Source organism: Diplotaxodon limnothrissa, linkage group LG20 (genome assembly GCF_057381915.1).
Source record: "Diplotaxodon limnothrissa isolate DT_005_m linkage group LG20, D_limnothrissa_male_GT1.1, whole genome shotgun sequence".
NCBI classification, from domain to species: Eukaryota; Metazoa; Chordata; class Actinopteri; order Cichliformes; family Cichlidae; genus Diplotaxodon; species Diplotaxodon limnothrissa.
The window spans coordinates 24,159,421-24,176,372 of NC_140615.1; the positions used below are offsets into that span (position 1 = coordinate 24,159,421).

General features: G+C 38.8%; 2 protein-coding genes across 4 annotated transcripts in view; one reads left to right on the forward strand and one right to left on the reverse strand.

Annotated features, from left to right (window-relative positions):
- The first annotated feature begins 6,741 nt into the window (after positions 1–6,741).
- On the forward strand, positions 6,742–8,010 carry spmip11 (sperm microtubule inner protein 11). Its single transcript, XM_085345541.1, has 4 exons — positions 6,742–6,928; positions 7,495–7,671; positions 7,755–7,878; positions 7,962–8,010. Exons 1-4 carry the CDS (start codon positions 6,742–6,744, stop codon positions 8,008–8,010), a joined length of 537 nt encoding a protein of 178 aa, XP_085201667.1.
- Positions 8,011–12,895: 4,885 nt separating this feature from the next.
- Positions 12,896–16,952, reverse strand: part of adcy6a (adenylate cyclase 6a) — a 56,377-nt gene continuing 52,320 nt past the window's right edge. For all 3 annotated transcript variants that reach the window (XM_085344283.1, XM_085344284.1, XM_085344285.1), the window contains exons 21-24: positions 16,602–16,865; positions 16,310–16,514; positions 16,089–16,213; positions 12,896–14,826 (exon numbers count right to left, since the gene is read on the reverse strand). In XM_085344283.1, the coding sequence (XP_085200409.1) occupies positions 14,698–14,826; positions 16,089–16,213; positions 16,310–16,514; positions 16,602–16,865 (723 nt within the window). In that variant the 3' untranslated portion in view covers positions 12,896–14,697. The remainder of the gene's footprint in view (positions 14,827–16,088; positions 16,214–16,309; positions 16,515–16,601; positions 16,866–16,952) is intronic.

Genomic DNA, 16,952 nt, shown 5'->3' on the forward strand with positions numbered 1-16,952 from the left:
TGTTTAATCGCCCCTCCCCTGCACCCCCATTCCAATCTGAATGAAACCTTTATATAAATATTAATGACTGCGCAATCCGGTTGTTCAGTGATGACGCGACGAATCCTACTTCCGGGTCTAAAGTAGTCTGCGTTTAATATGGCTTTTATGTTGTTAACATGTTTAATGCTATGTATTTTCTTCTATTTGATCTCAAAAAGCTCCTAAAACAGTCAGTGATCCCTGTTGACCTCCCTCGGCTTTTATTACCGCTAATCATTTATTTAAGCTCAGTTTTTAAAACCTTAGGATGTAACTACAGCCCAGCCCATGCAGCAGTATATGAATGACTAACTTTGTATTGTAGATGAATTATCTCAGTTGTTCTCCTGGCTGAAGTTTGGTCCTTTTACAGCATCCTGCCATGCGATTACATTTGTTTCTGACCACCGAGAAAACTCACGTTAACTTTTATCGAGTGGAAAAAAAGTTAGCTTGTTTATATTATGCTAACATAGCTATGTCGCTAGCGGTCACGTAGCACATCATTATATACCAGCTAGCCAAACTTCAGTAACCCTACAAACGTCACTGCTGTTTAGTTTTCTGTCTTCATTTATGCTGGAAGTGATAAGAAAGCTGTATGTTTTAATTTGTTTCCAAAACCCCGCAGTCAGGACATGCTATATTGTATTTAGATAGAAGCTAGCGAGCTAACTCCCTGCTAACTTCTAACTCCGTTAAATGTCATAAATTCCGTTTTCATGGATGCCTGGATGTTAAACTCAATTGTTACACCTGGTAGAGCAGAACGCTGATCATTTTATTAAAGATGAAAGACTTTAGACAGTTTTTCAACTCTCAGTAATGCCACAGTGATCGTTTGATATATGGACCTGCAGCGGAGTTTAGACCCAGACACGGCTAGTGACGTCAGACTGAACAACCGGATACTAAGAGCCCATCGGGACAATAATTGTATTTATAAATACTGGAATTATATGGTTATATAAATAATTTTTTTTCTCAAACAAAGTTCATGAAAGAAGATGAGAGTGAGAAGAGGACAAATGGAGGAAAGCTAGTGAATCAGGAAATGCAAAAAGGGAGAGTGGAAAGGCGGTCTGTACCAGAAGACATTCTAGAGACTGTGTAGACACTGGAGGTAGAGAGCAATGGACTTCTTAAGCAGAGTATTTAACCTGGAGAATGAGATGATGATGTACCGGTTTTGATTTTCAAGAACAAAGGTGATGTGTGAAGCTATAGTAACTATGAAGGATAAAGTTGATGAGTCATACCATGAACAGATAGGAAAGAGCTGTTGAAGCTATAAGGACAGAGGTGATGGTCAGTGAGCAGCAATATGGCTTCATGCCAAGAAACAGCACCAACAATGCAATGTTTTCTTTGAGAGTGTTGATGAAGAAGTATAAAAAAAAGCTGCACAGTGTCTTTGTTGATATAGAAAAAGCATATGGTAGGGTGCCAAGAGGGGAACTGTGATAGTGCATGAGGAAGTCAAGAGTGGAAGAGAAGTATTTAAAGGTGGTGCAAGACATGTATGGGGAAAGCAAAACAGTTGCGAGGTGTGTGGTAGGACTGACAGATGAGTTTAAGGTGGGGTGGGAATATATCAGGAATCTGCTTTGAGTCCCTTCTTTTTTGCAGTGGTGATCGACATTATGATTTTTAATGAGAGTAGGGGGCTGGTGCAAGAGAGCCAACTGTTAAGTCTTTGGTTGGAGGGGACTTACATTATAATCAAAATACAGAATATTCACAGACCTTTATTTCAGCAGTCACATGCGCATACATAACTAGTGAAAGAAAGAGCAACTATAATGATTCCCCTTTTTCATTCCGGCCTTATAGACTTGTGTAACATTGTGTAACTGTTTTGAAGAAGTGCACAACACTTGCATTATACTAAAAGTCTTTTCAAAGTTTAGGTGGAACTAACATGAGGCTCAGCAGTACAAATAATTAAGCCAAGAGGGCATTTACCAAACAGTGACAAAAATCCTTCTTTGTGATAAGAAAAAAAATTTGAGTTACTGTAGTAGGAGACCAACACTTAAACACGGATCACACCACAGCTGATACACATCCTCAAAGAAGAGTCCACACACATAAATCCATGACAAGTCCCTGATGAAGATCCAGCTTTGACTGGCTTGGGCTGATTTGCACAAAGTTAATATCAGAGTTCCTGCAGATACTGTCAAACACTTGCCTGATGAGGGGTTCTTCAAGTTCTGGAAATAAGAACAATGCATTATTTAGATACAAAGTGATAAGAATGAGGAAACATAAACTTGCTACTTCCTGTTCCAACTACGGGCTCAGTTTGAGAAAACATGGAAATGTAAAGAGTTACTGTGTGGCAGAATAAGCCCAAAGTGCAGGACTCAGAAGATGAGGTAACTCAAAAATAGCTGTATTGCATGCTCTTACAAAAACACAACAAAAAGCAGGGCAGGTGGACAGGTCTGTAGTCTGTCTCTTACCTTTAAGGATATTTCCAAATTCTCACCTCCTCAGAACTCCATCTGCTCATCATTAGTCCCAATATTTTATATGTGTGTGTGTGTGTGTGTGTGTGTGTGTGTGTGTGTGTGTGTGTGTACAGGCAGGTATAAATCTAGACTGTGGCAAAATAGTTACTTTAGTGTGTCAGTAGATAGCAGTATTACATTTTCGGAGCAGAGATTTGTGGTGCAGAGAGTGGTACGGTGGTTGGTATTTGCAGCAAACGGGTGTGGGTTCAACTGGCTGCGGCCTCTCTGTTTATGGGTTGAATAATGTCTGTAAAGGTTCTCAGTCATCCAGGTCAAGTCATCGTAGTCTAAGGAGCTTGGAAAGAAAAGTGTCTGTGCTTGAAGACAAGGAGTTTTGTCTTTGGGATGAACTAGTTTTTTGTGGCTGGGTCTGACACAAACTGTCTGCCATCTATAATCCAGTTTTGAGATCCCTTCAAAGACGCCTTAACCCCCACTAACATCCTGGGCCTTTTAACCTCAGGAAATCACCTAATAGGGTGGGGCAAGGTCTCACAATGAGTTCACCTGAAACCTTATTGTGATTGCTGATTGTGACCTACACCTGTTTTCACACCTTCGCTCATGTGATTAGGTATTGTAAAGGTAAATGATTTGGATCATTTGTCCTTCTTGGGTCGACACTCCCATGGGGCTTAAATCTGGGACTCTTCACCATTTGACCTCAGAAGTGAAGAAGCTTCTTGGATGAGAGGTGAAACGTCTTCAAGCAACTTAAAGAAGCCCAAACGCTTTTCTTTCCAAGGGTTGACTCTATCTTTACTTCCACCAAAGAGATGCATCTTAGTTTAACTTGTTATTCTAAATTGGCCGGAGATCTGAATTATTGCTTGTTTCTCTGTGATGACCTGGTAACCCAGCCCAAGTGTAGCATCTCTCTTTCTGAATAATGGATCTGATGGCACCTGGGAATTGGATATGTGCTTTAGAAAATGGTTGCATATGGAAAAGATCAATTAATGTCACAGTCTTTTTGTCCTCTCAGAAGCAATATACCTGCCAATATACATGTCCAGCAAACACACTTTACTGCTAATATTCCTAATAATCTTCTAAGTACTTTCTTCATAGGTAAAGTGTGTGTTTTAAATGCAAGCAATGACAGTAAAATAAGGTTTGAAGAACCACTGATGTGCAGTGTGAATAGAATTACAACAGCTTCATCATGCAGTACTGTGAATGCACTCACCATCTGTGCTGGCATCATCCTCCAGTAAGATCTCTGTGAGCAGGGCAGCAGGAGCTGTGTGTAAGACACTGTGGACCATCCTGAGGAGAGCGGACCAGGCCTCATTATGAAACACTATGATCACACTGGTGGTCGGGAGGCCAGGACAACGCCAAAACATCCGTTTCAAACAGCTGTCAGAGCCAAACTGAAAGTTAACCCGTACTAGATTTTTAACAAGGGGTACAGTACTGTGCAAAATCTCGAGTCACACACATAGAAATACAGTATGTAAGGGAAAAAGAGAGTTTGTATAATTCTAACTTGAAAGCCAATATTTGGTATGACCACCTTTATTCTTCAACACAGCCTGAACTCACTTAGGCAAGCTTTCTTGTCATTTCTTTAAGTAGTCTTTAGAAATAGTTCTCTGGGCTTCTTAAAGGACGTTCAAAGCTCTTCTTTAAATGTTGGTTGCCTTTTGTTCCATTTTCTGTCAAGATAACAGATGACTGCTTCACTAATATTGAATAATATTGAAGCAGTCATGACCCAGAGACCACTGATAGGATTCCACTCTGTTTTTCTATCCAGGTATACCTCTACTGTACTGATAATGTGTATGGGATTGTTGTCATGCTGAAAAATTAAGCAATTTCCAATCAGATGCTTTAATGTGGTATTACATGGTGGATCAAAATCTGACGGCGCATTTCTGCGTTCATAATTCCATCAATTTTGACAAGATCCCCAACACCACTAGCGTGAGTGGACCCCAAACTATTACAGAGACTAAACCATGTTTTGTAATGTTCATGACTGCAGACACTCACTGTTGTGTGAGTGTGTGTCTGCAGTCATGAAAAAAGCAACCAGTGTGGTTATTCACTTTAGAGCTCGTGTGTCTTTGCCCAGATCACAGTGGAGGGAGATACAATCACCGGCAAACTGGTTAAACTGGTTTTTCTTAGTCCATTTTACTTTCCCTTTATGGTCTTTATCATTTGCGCCCGGTGCCCTGGAATCTTGGAGAGGCCTCTGAAGTTGAGGCTTGAGCTCCTCTTTAAGGTAAAGTCTAGGAGAACAGCTGAGACCTGAAGAATCTGGGAACACGCTATTATGCTCAAGGATGAGTCCCCTGAGTCTCCCCACACTGCCAAAGGGAGGTATGGTGGTTGGGGCGATTGTGGCTCAAGAGTTGGGAGTTCGCCTTGTAATCGGAAGGTTGCCGGTTCGAGCCCCAGCTTGGACAGTCTCGGTCGTTGTGTCCTTGGGCAAGACACTTCACCCGTTGCCTACTGGTGGTGGTCAGAGGGCCTGGTGGCGCCAGCCTTGCCTCTGTCAGTGCGCCCCAGGGTGGCTGTGGCTACAATGTAGCTTGCCATCACCAGTGTGTGAATGTGTGTGTGAATGGGTGGATGACAGGTTGTGTAAAGCGCTTTGGGGTCCTTAGGGACTAGAAAAGCGCTATACAAATACAGGCCATTTGTGGAGGGGCTTTGTAAATGATGTAGTATGAAATGAACAGCAAACTCAAAAAGCAGGTTATCGCTAACTTTACTGATCGGGTGAATTGATGGCTGAAGAAGCACATGATTAGCACAAGGTAGTGCTGACATAAAACAGAGCAGAAAAAAATGAGAGAAAACAGTAAAAATCTTTAAGAAAGCAATTATATAAAGTTTTACTTACTTACTAAGTCATAAAGAAAATCATTTATTGCTGGCAAATGTGCTGAATGGTCTTTAAATAAAACCCACCAGCATGCTTTTTTTTTTGTTATAGTAAGTATATTATTAAACTCAATTTCCATGTACCAGATTTCATATGATATTTATTTTCATCTATGATTGAGTAAGAAGTGTTTACAAATAATATAAAATAAATATATGTGAAAATAATTATCTACAGAACAATTACTGCAGTTAACACAATGTTTATATTGTAAATTCTAATCAGCACTTACACATTACCCATATCCCTATATGGGTCTAAGTGTTGAACCCATCCATTATTGTTTTTTGAACGTGTAATTTGGCTGGTAGTAGGAAACAATTTAATCAATCAAAAAGAACAACAACTGCTCAAACCGGTTTATCGTTTGGAAGAGATGTTTTATTTATTCCACAGCTTTTACATGTTTTCTTCGCTGTCTCTTGTCTTAGCTTGTTAATTGTCTTTAATTTTCTATTCTTTTAACTTGGATTTTTACTGCTTTCACACTTTACTTGTATCCTTTTTATCTTTTACTGCAAGAGTTATTTTTAATATTGTATATAAAATTAGATCACAAACACAGTTTAAATAACATTATACAGCAAATATTCTATTTTTGTATAACATGTATGCAGTGTATATCAATGCATTATTAGAAATAAGCATTTCTAACCTTTAAGATATCATAGGTGAAGTTGTTAGTCTAAAAGTGAGTTATAAAGACATTGAGTTATAAATTGTTACTTTTTCTACATAGGGTTTTACCCATTAATCAACGGCTTTTAAAATTTTGTTGATATATACAGCAAAACACCTCGTATTTTTAGTTTTATTTCATCTGGGAACTGGCTGTGCTTAAATGCCTTCAGGTGATCTGGACCAAATATTTACAGATCACTAACTACTTCTGACTTCCTGACATTGTTTTGCATGCCAGGCGGTTTAAATTATTTGTGTGAAATGTTAAATGTGTGACAGTCCACACAGATTTTAGTTATAGAGTTATTTGAAAATTGTAGAACAGTGAATTTTGAACCCTTAGAAACCCTTAGAAATTAAATTGACTGCTTTTGAGATATAGCAGTATCAGTAGTAAAAAGAAATTCTTCATAACGTTAGCGAAACACAATTTTATAATCACTATCTGTTTTGTCTTTTCTAACTGAACCTTTTTTATGCCAATATGATTACAGATTTTTTCTTTGTAATGATGTGAATCCAACAGATATACGACAGCCCTAACTCGCACCAGACATCTTTGAAATCTAGCAAGTTATTTATCATTAAGTTGGTTCCGGGTAGGCGGGGCTTGTTGCCATGGTTATGTGTAAACGGAAAGTTCTGGTTTATTTACAGGGGGTTTTGTCTCTGGTGTGTCTCTACGGCAGGTTCGGGCAGACAAACTGCAACGTTATGACCTTTTTTGGTTTGACATACCTGGGTTATCAGAACCCGATAGGCGATAGAATGATACTGAATCCCCGGGGACCGTCTAATCCTAACGGTAAGGAGAGCTTTGCTTTCGCTTATGTGAACAATAGGTCTGAAAGCGGGGCTTGGTTGTCTTTTGGCCTAGAGTTACCTAAAGGTTTAGCTACGTGGAAAATTGGCTCATAATTTCAAAACTCTTCAAAAAGAATAAAAGATAGCAGTCTGTATTTGGAGTTCATGGTGTAGACATTTGATTTATGTCTACACCATGAACTTTGATTTTAATTTATTAATACCTAATTTATTTTCACAATCTTTTGACTTTTTATTTGGTCAGTAAAATAGAATTAAATTACACTCAGTAATTGCTTCTCCCCTTTGCCTTCAGAACTGCCTTTATTCTTTGTGGCATCGATCCAACAAGGCGCTGGAAATATTCCTCAGAGATTTTGGTCCATATTGACATGATGCCATCACACAGTTGCTGCACATCCCTGATGTATATCCGTCAAATCCCCAAATTTGCTCTATTAGATTGATTGTAGCAGCAGGCAACTTAATATTGTCCTTTAGGGCCATTGACAAGCTTTATTAGACCATATTTAGTTGTAACAGCAGTGGTAACATATCTCATTACAGATGGCAACAGCAACATCAAAGCCGGGATGCCACCTTCTCTTCAAGAACAACCGAGACACCTCAGATGTGTAGAGGACTGCCAACTTTCTGACCAGCCTCTTCCCCACAGCACTGACATACACAATGGGAGCCATGAGAGATGCGAAGCGATGATTAAGCGGCTTCAAACACCTAGATGTTAGTAAATATAACAGATGTGAATGTTGATGAGTAAACAGCTGCATCAAACAATGAGAGCCTTGGTTTCCTCTGTTCTCCAGCTCCAAACCAGCTCTACATGGTGCCTCTGACAGAGAGCCAGAGGTATGGCTGGATGGTGTCCAAGAACCCTGAGCCATGGATGCTAGTCAGACGGTTTCCTCGAAAGAACAGCGAAATGACCAAGTATGTAACATTTTCAAATCAAATAATTTTTTTGTTTTATTTTTTATAACATGTGAGTGAACTTGTTTTTATTACTTTCATAGGTTTGTTAAAGAAATGTTAAAGACGGACCCGAACTTCAGCCTGTTATGAAAACTTTTGCAGTAACACAAATTACCTCACACATAAAAACAGCAACAAACATGATGTGAAAACGTGAAATTAAACTGACAACATGCACACTTTTAGAGGTTTTTTTTTTTTTGCCTCATGCAATAGTGTTAAGCCTATTTTTGTAATGAGTGTGCTCTCTTTTTTTACATTTAAGTAATTCTTTGAATGACATGTACAGTATTAAGCCTTTGTAGAAAGTTACTGCTCAGCCAGTTTTTGGAGGTGTAAAAATGTTGGAGGGTTGCTCATTGGAGAAAAACAAAAGGGTATTCAGTCTTAAAGTTGTTAAAGCAAGGAAAAACAGGATTTGCTTTACTCCATAGTAAGGTACAGGGCCATTGATGCATCACTAACAATAAGGGTCCTTACATCTCAGATCATTGAATTTTTAGAACATTTTCTATCTATCTCTAACTATCTCTGATTTCTGTCATAATTTTGTGTTTAAATCATCTGGACACAGCAACCTTTCCTTGAAGACTAGTCATTTCAGATGAGTTACTAGTTTTTTTCAATACATTTAATATTTTTTTCTGTGTTTATTTTTACTTGTTGAATTTTAATGCCTCTTATTATTTTTTAAACTCAGTATGACTTATCTGACCCTTCCAGGCCAATGTGCATGCATATAAAGTGGGTGTGAAAAATGAAAAAAAGTACACATATATTTTAAGTTATTGTCTCAGTTTTAATTTGATTACAGTTTGGAAACTATTTGGATATTTTTTCTGTTCAGATCTGCTGATATTGTTGTTTCTGTGGTATAACTTGTAACATATTTGCTAAATCCAGCACGAAAGTTGAATGAAAAGAGCATTTCCATAATTTTTATCACCAAAAAAAATCATTTTTAGAAAATGTTTTGCATGTTTTAGTTACAATTTACAGATTGCCACTAGTCATTTTTTGCATTGTTAATTTCTTTTTTGTGTGCTCAAATATGGAACTTTACAAGACTACTTGCATATTTGTTCCACATTGCATGGCAAATGCATTTTCTGATTTTTTTTTTTTATGTATCCGTCCCAAATTATAGGTCATGATTTATTTTTATGGTAAGAAAGACCAGCGAAAATTTCAGGCTTTTGGTTTTTGAGGTAATCATGTTCAAACATTGCCTCAGATTTCAAAGTGTGGGAAAAACATGGTGGAAGTGGGCTGACGGACCATCTAAAAATATATATTTATCTTGAAAAGTATTTGATATATAAATGGGCATTGCAATTAAAAATTCCTCTCGGGAACTCAGAAATTCCAGCTTCAAATGGAACTCACCATTATAGTCACCATTAGAGTCGCTTTGGCGATTCTTGTATTACCTCCTTACACAGAGGATACACTGGAGCATCCTTTTTGAAAGGAAAAGAGATAATGCCAGCTAACAGTTCATTTTTCATTCCATGCCATGACGTGCTGATATGTTTTAAGACTTCCAAAACAACTTACATTAAACTCACGCCTGATATTCTTGTGATGTCATTGCCTAGTATGAAAAAAGTTGCATAATTAAAGATAATGAGCTCTTTTAAAATGATTAACGTGAATTGAAGTTTTACCATAATTCATGTGTTAGTTGTGTTCATTGCTGTATTGCATTATTTAATATTTCCATTTATTAAGTCATACAAAGCCTTTAAAAAAGGCATCTAATTTCACCTTTTTAGCCAGTTTTTTTTTTTCTTTAAAGTACCAACCTTGGCAACAAATTAAGATTTTTTTTCACCAGTGGTTCTCATTTACATGGCATTAAAACAGCCCCATAAGAAGACAAAGAGAAAAGATTTAAGATGTGGATTTTGGGTTTCACCACAGCAAAACCATGTCAGCAACATCCCCTTTGTTAAGGAGCCATGTGTAAGTGCAGTGATTCCTAAAATAATCAAATAATAACTCTTACAATTACTTTCAGAGTTGAGATGCTCATGGTAATTAAGGTTGGTTACTTACAGTTAAAAAAAATATAATTAAGTTTGAAAGTACATATTTCAATTTAAGTCATAAAAAAAGCAGTGTGTAAGCAGTGTTTGTAGACTCAGAAAGTAAGTCTACAAAGGTTTCAGCTCTGTTACACCAGGTGAGGGATTCTGTCACTTCTGTGCTGGAATCTGGGAATATAAACACATGTTTGAGCGAATTTAATCTCTTATATATTCATCTCATAAAGTATGCATGACCGCAAGTTCACAAGTTGCAGTAACTGATCCTGAAACCCAGTCCTTGAAGACTTCCTGTTTGGCACTGGAAATCAAAACTGCCAACTAGTATGTGATGACTGAGGCTTCCTATTTCTTATGTGTCTGAAATATATTTACCTCCTCCAGTGCTGAAGCAGTGAAATCAGTACAGTATGGGCTGACACTGGGATCCTTCAGCAGAATGATAACGGTTTGTTCCCTGAAATCTAATCGTGTCACAATTTATGTCTTTGAGAAACACAAAACATAAAAAGATTTCCCTTTCCGTTTATACTCAGGTCAGCTAGTTTCTGTGTTTGTGCTGTGAATGGTTTCTCCTGTCTCTTCATGCTCATTTGTTGGCTGTTATACATGCTGGTGCTATTATGACTGCCTCAAAGGCCACAACAAAGAATGGAATCACACCACCCACTGAATAGGGATTACCAAAGGTTTATTAAACTTAGTAATAATCATGGTTCATGTAAGGCTGTATCAGTGGTGCAAAGCCATGAATGGATGGCAGTTGTATGTTTAGAAACTGAATTAAGATAATAGGTCAAATAAAACAAAACAAAACAAAACAAACAGGGTTGCCATTGCATGGAGGCGGTGCAAACACTGTCAGCAAAGGAGTAGTCGGAGTGAAGACAGGGCGAGGTCTCAAAAGGCAGGGTTCAAATGTCCCTGGCCGGGTGTGGAGGGCCAGGTTTTCCAGGAAACTCCTGCAACACACACACACACACACACACACACACACACACACACACACACACACACACACACACACACACACATGGCAAACCTTGCACAAAAGCCTGTGGCCATAACAGATACCAACAGTTAGAAATCGGTAATATCCACCCAGTTATTTCCCCTTATCCAATTTGAGGTCAATGAATCTGACCCTCAAAGGTCAGAGGGGCTGGAGCTTATCCCGGCTCCCATAGGGTAAGTGGCAGGGTACACCTTGGCCAGTCTCTCAAAGGGCTAACACAGTGAGACAGACAACCATTCACATTCATACCTATGGTCAATCTACGTGAACCAATTAACCCCACTAACTGCATGTCTTCAGACTGTAGGAGGAAGCTGAAATACATGTAAACACCACACAGTAAGGCCCTGAACAGATGGTGGATTTAAACACAGGAAATACTTGCTGGGAGGTAAAAGCACTAACCGTTACGCCACTGTGCTGCCCTCAGCAGCTTATATATGCCGATAATGTTGGTGCACTGATCATCAGGAGTCTTTTCTCATGTTTCCTGCTGCTGTTGCCCTTTACCTTTGAGAATACCTTGGTTTGAAGGCTTGTTTCCTACACATAAAAATGATGGATTTAAGGTCCCCCTACATAAAAAATGTGATCTAAAACCCTTTTTTCTTACAAAAAAGGAACTCAGGTCAATTTAGTTTTAATTATATATCACAACAGTCACCTTAAGGTGCTTTATATTGTAAAGACCCTACAATAATAGAGGAAAAAAAAAACCCCAATAATTAGACAGCACCCTATGAGCAAGCACTTGGTGACAGTGGGAAGGAATAACTCCTTTTTAACAGGAAAAAACCTCTGGCAGAATAAGGTTTAGGGAAGCTAAGACTACTGGAGGTTTCTATAAAGCAAAGATAATGACTGAGTCACATTCAGCATCAGGAGCAAAAATACAGTCACACAAAACAGCCATTGATTTTTTTTTATTTTTTTCTTCAAGGGGAAATGTTATTTTTCTCTTTGTCATAGTCCTCAACTCTTCTCGTCCTTCAAAACTTTGCAAAAAACAAAACAACAAAAAAAATCCCCTTTTCAACTCTTCCAACTCAGGGAAAAATACAAATAAAACAAAAACAAATACGGAAGGATTCATCAGGCCTGAGCAAAAACACTGTTTCAGTAGTATGGGGACAAACCTTCCTTCCCTCTCCTCTTCCCTTCCCCTCCCAAAAGCATCCCAAGAGTTAACAATCAACACAAGTCTATGGACAGCCAATAGAAATAGAATACATACAATGAACATCTTTATAATAAACTCAAGTGCATTTTATAAACTCTTTGCTTTATACGAATCACTCTTCATTGGTCACAGTTCATGTGATAGTTGGTGATCTCCGTTGCATTACTGTCCTCTAGACGCAAGCCCGAGTATCATTGCACAGGAGGGACCAAAAGCACAGGGCTGCGTGAGCTGGCTTTGGTACAAACGTGATCAACTGTTGGTTGCCACTGCTAAGTGTGAGGGAAGAGCTGAGTCAGGGCTGATCCTACAAATTAACAGAAAGCTGCGCCCGGGGGAACCAAGACCTTTACAACGATGAGAAAGTTAACGTAAAAAATAATAATAATAATGTCGACGAGCCCTTGTCCCTCTTTCTCTCTCTCTGCCCGAACATTAGCGGTCCAGGCAGGGAAAGCAAGCACACTTCCCATTTAGTGTTAATCTGTGATTTGTTTTATGTCAACTTAAGGCAATCAGACTCAGCAATCAGTGCTTTCATTTTCCACTGAGGCGGGTGTAATAGGAGAGAAAATATGTGAAGGCCTACCAACTCGACCTTGTCCTCTTTAAACAGCGTAACACGAGGGATGCTGTTTGTTACCACTGAGAACTTTAACGTGTGTGGAGGTCACCGAAAAGCCTGGCTGAGATTTACAATACTGCAGTAGTGGCATGAATTTAAAAAAAAAAAAAAAAAAAAGAGCAAAAAACAAAAAAAGCACAGTGATTCATTTGTAAATGTGTGTGTGTTTACTGCTATGCTTATGTGAGCATACACCACTTGGGCTCTGCTGCAAAGGCAGCTAATGGTTATTACTTACTATACATGATCACACCTATCGTCAGCTTAAAAATACTGTACTGTACATCAGGACTGAACAGCAGAACTCATTGGCTGCAGTTGATCAGTTGGTACCAGTGAGCTGGAGCTTTACGACTGGCATTTTACAAGAAAGCGTGCTGGTCTTTGATCCTCTTCATCGGAATGGAGTCATCATATTAAGCATAATAATTAATCAGAATCATCATAATAATAACAACATTAAGAATATACAAATGATGGATACAGAAGTGATACAAAATACCCTACGCTGAAAACGAACAAAAATGAAAACCAGATACCACAATCAGACATGCTTCAAAGCAGTTATGTTTGGCAAGAAAGCAGTTTCATTGTATCATAAAAACCTCACAGTGAAAATAGTTATGCCCCTTCAGGATTACAAAGCACAGTATTCAGTTAAAATCAATATATATTAATTTCCTTCATCTATTTCTTCTTCATAGAAGAATCAGGCTGTGCGATACCGATGCATTGAAATCCAAAGTTTCTCCCCCTCCCCCCCCGAAGGCTCTGGAACGGGTCTCGGATCTAAGTTCCTTCATTTCCATCTGTACCAAAACAATACCTCTCTGAAAGGGAAGGAGCAGTTGATGTCGGTGTACTGTCACGGCCGAAAAAACGGCTCAAGCTCTAAGGAACCAATCGGATGTGAAGTGAGGATGAAGAGGGGCCAAATCCTGGCTGGCTCTACTTTTACTGCTCAGGTATAACCTTCTGATAACATCCTTAGTCGTCTTTAGTCAGTTTTAAGTTAACCTAATTTAACAATCGAGGTCAGCGTTTGAATTTAGGGTTCGTGATATGCTCTTTGCTGCCTGAATGACAGACGAAATAAATGTTTTGTACATAGTCTAAAAAAGGGAGGGAGCAGACTTTGTGGCCAGCATTTGGGCAGAAAGACGGAGGGTTCAGGCCCTCTGCTTAAATAACAGAGGCGGAGATCATTGCTAACTCTAGCAAGAACATATCCACACGTCTTGCCTTGCTTTTAGTAAATACTTTAGTCTTTGGTCAATATATTCCTCCTCAGTTTATACATATATTCATACACACACAAATATGCATGTACATACACACTTAAAAAACGTGTAATAGACTGGATATTTGTGCCCGTATGTTTCCACACTTTTTCATAAAGGACCCTTTTTGCACAAAACATCGAGATCGAAATAAATAATTAATGCAGAAATAAAACATGAGTACCTGTTTGTAATTCATGTGAAATTAAAAAAAAAAAATACAGAATAAGAAAACAAACGAACAAAAAGACCCAAAGTAAAATAAAAAAGTAGCCGTATGTACAGCGTTAATCTTCTTTTGACACAGGCTAAAAGGCGTTTTAAATAAACAGACTTTGCATCTTTCAAGAAGCCTGAGAGAGAGGCTAGACATGAGAAAAACACGTGTCCTTCGACATGTACGGGATCCAAAACGGCCGTCAAACGAGAACATTTTCCTCTCATCTAGAACACTTTCCGTTTGAAGTCTTCAAAGTTTCTCTTTTTTCCCCTCTTTGCTCGGGATTCAAGTGGTGGCGTCTCTAGTTCTTAGCCGCTCGCTCACACCGCGAGTCCTCGCTCAGTGGTGCCGTGTCCTTGCAGTGGGGGGGTCATCCCAGCATCTGCTGCTGCTGCCGCTGTCTTGGCTGCTAACTGTTGGGCGGTCCATCATTCAGGAAGTAGGTTGTCATTTCGCCTTTACCTTTTACCTTTACGACCCCACGACACTCAAGCACGTAGCCTTTGCTTACAAGCACCTGGTAGAGGTCTGTGGTCACCTGTGAAAAGATGTACACAACGATTTACAAAAGAGCGCAATATTTTAAAAGCAGTCACTTCAAACTCTTCGTCTGTTTTTGCACTGATAAACTTTTATTATGAAGCTGACAAAATGAAGTCAAGAAATCTTTACATTTAAAACTGAATTAAGCAACTTTTAATTTAAATCGTATTGATGCTGGTTAAAATGTAAATAATAACACTCATACCACTAAATCTTACCAAAAATATTTTTAAAAAAAATCATATGTGAAATGTTGAAACTGAGATATTTGAGGCCTGCTTTGTTGGTTTTTTTGGGTTTTTAAAAAAAAAATTATATTCTGGTTTTGTTTTGTTTTTCACATTTAAGACAGTGTCTCAGCTTCCGCTAATAGATAAAAGTTTTAAAACAAATTTTATCTCACCGTTTACAACTTTACAATGCTAGCAGTAGCTTTTGCCAGTTTTTAGGGGGGGGAAATCCACTGTCCACAAACACTTCAGCACTAAACTGAAGAGAGACACAGTAAGCAAAAGGCTGCTGAGTTTAGAGAAGCACTCAGCAACTAAAAAGCTCAATATCTGCTCAATAAATTTCTCTCAGAAAAAAATGCAAATAGTAAGCTGCTTTGAGTTCCAATTTTTATTTGACTAATGTTAGTTTTGTGAGTTTTTACTTCTTTATTGTTCTAGTATACTGCGATCTTTAATATCATGATATCGAGTCTCTTGCTGTTACTTTACTCTTTCAGTTCTGTGATGTCTCTTGTGTTCTTGTTTGAGCCTCGTCTATTGTCTGCATAGTAGTCTTGTTCCCTGCGTTGTGCCTCCCTCAGTCTCATTTCTGCGTTTACGCTTTGTTCCCTTTGTGTTCATGTAGGTCTCTTACATTCTGCTAAGTGCTTGTATTCATATCTCTATTGGTCTTCTTTGGTTATTTCTTATTTTACTTTGAAGTTTTGGTTTCTTTTACTTCCTGTTTGTCCTCTGTGTATAAATAGTCCTGCATGTGTCCTGTATTTGTTACTTATGTGCAGTCCTGCGTTTTTTATTGCTTTAAATTTTGTTTTTGTTCTGTTTTCATCGTTGTTTCTATATTATTTCATTTCAGTATTAAAGCACACCTGGACATCTTATCTCTAAAGTGTTTTTATTTCACATTTCTACAGCAATCTATAAATGTGCAGATATAAAATATTACCATCAAATCCACCCAGTGATATTTGATTGCTCCCTAATAACCTATCCGGGCTGATTTTATTAGTTACAAGAAACCTACCTGTATGCAGTCAGGTACACCTGTGCTATCCATACGACTAGCCACATTGACTGTGTTTCCCCAGATATCATATTGAGGTTTCCGTGCTCCAATAACCCCCGCAACCACCGGCCCAATGTTCAGACCTGTCAATTCAAGACAAAAAACAAAAAAAAGTTAAACTGCACCAACAAAACCAGCAATGTATAACCACCGTGTTTCCTCCTCTAACTTCCTCTTACCTATCTTCATCTGGAAGTTGTTGAAGGAATGCTCGTTGATATATTTCATCTGCTCTCTCAGTCTCATGGCATAGTCAGCTAGTGCAGTAATATGGGAACGGCCTTCTTTGTCATAGGTGGAGTCGTTCAGACCTGACGCTGCCATGTAGGTGGAACCGATGGTCTTGATCTTCTCTAGCTGCCTGTACTTCTCCTCACTGATGATCTGAGAAGTAAGGAGATCACAGATGGTGACTGCACCTGAGAAACAAATGACGATCACACGCGGCCTTCCGAGACAGGCTGAGTTTACCTCGTCAAAGTCTGCGATGATCTCGTTAAGCAGCCGGAGGCATTCTACTCCCTCATTATTGGCCTCCAGCTCCACGTAGAACTCGGAGAAGTTGCTGATGGAGGCAAACATGACGGCTACACACTCACAGGACTGGTAATACAGCTCGTCGTTACGCCGCTCACGTGCCAGGAAGTGAGCAGCTACGTCCTTCGGTAGGATATTATGGAGGAGGCGACGATTGTAGGCTTGCAGCTCCTCCATCTCCTCCTTCTCCTCTGTGGCCTGGAAATAGAGGTTATTTATTAACTAAATCAGCTCTTATAGACACAGTGATATAATAATATAATAATTAATTTCAATTAACCATAC

Coding starts and splice junctions, on each gene's coding strand:
- spmip11 (XM_085345541.1), top strand. CDS start 6,742: ATGGTTATGTGTAAACGGAAAGTTCTGGTTTATTTACAGGGGGTTTTG. Junction 6,929..7,494: donor GGGACCGTCTAATCCTAACG/GTAAGGAGAGCT, acceptor ATCTCATTACAG/ATGGCAACAGCAACATCAAA. Junction 7,879..7,961: donor AAGAACAGCGAAATGACCAA/GTATGTAACATT, acceptor TTACTTTCATAG/GTTTGTTAAAGAAATGTTAA.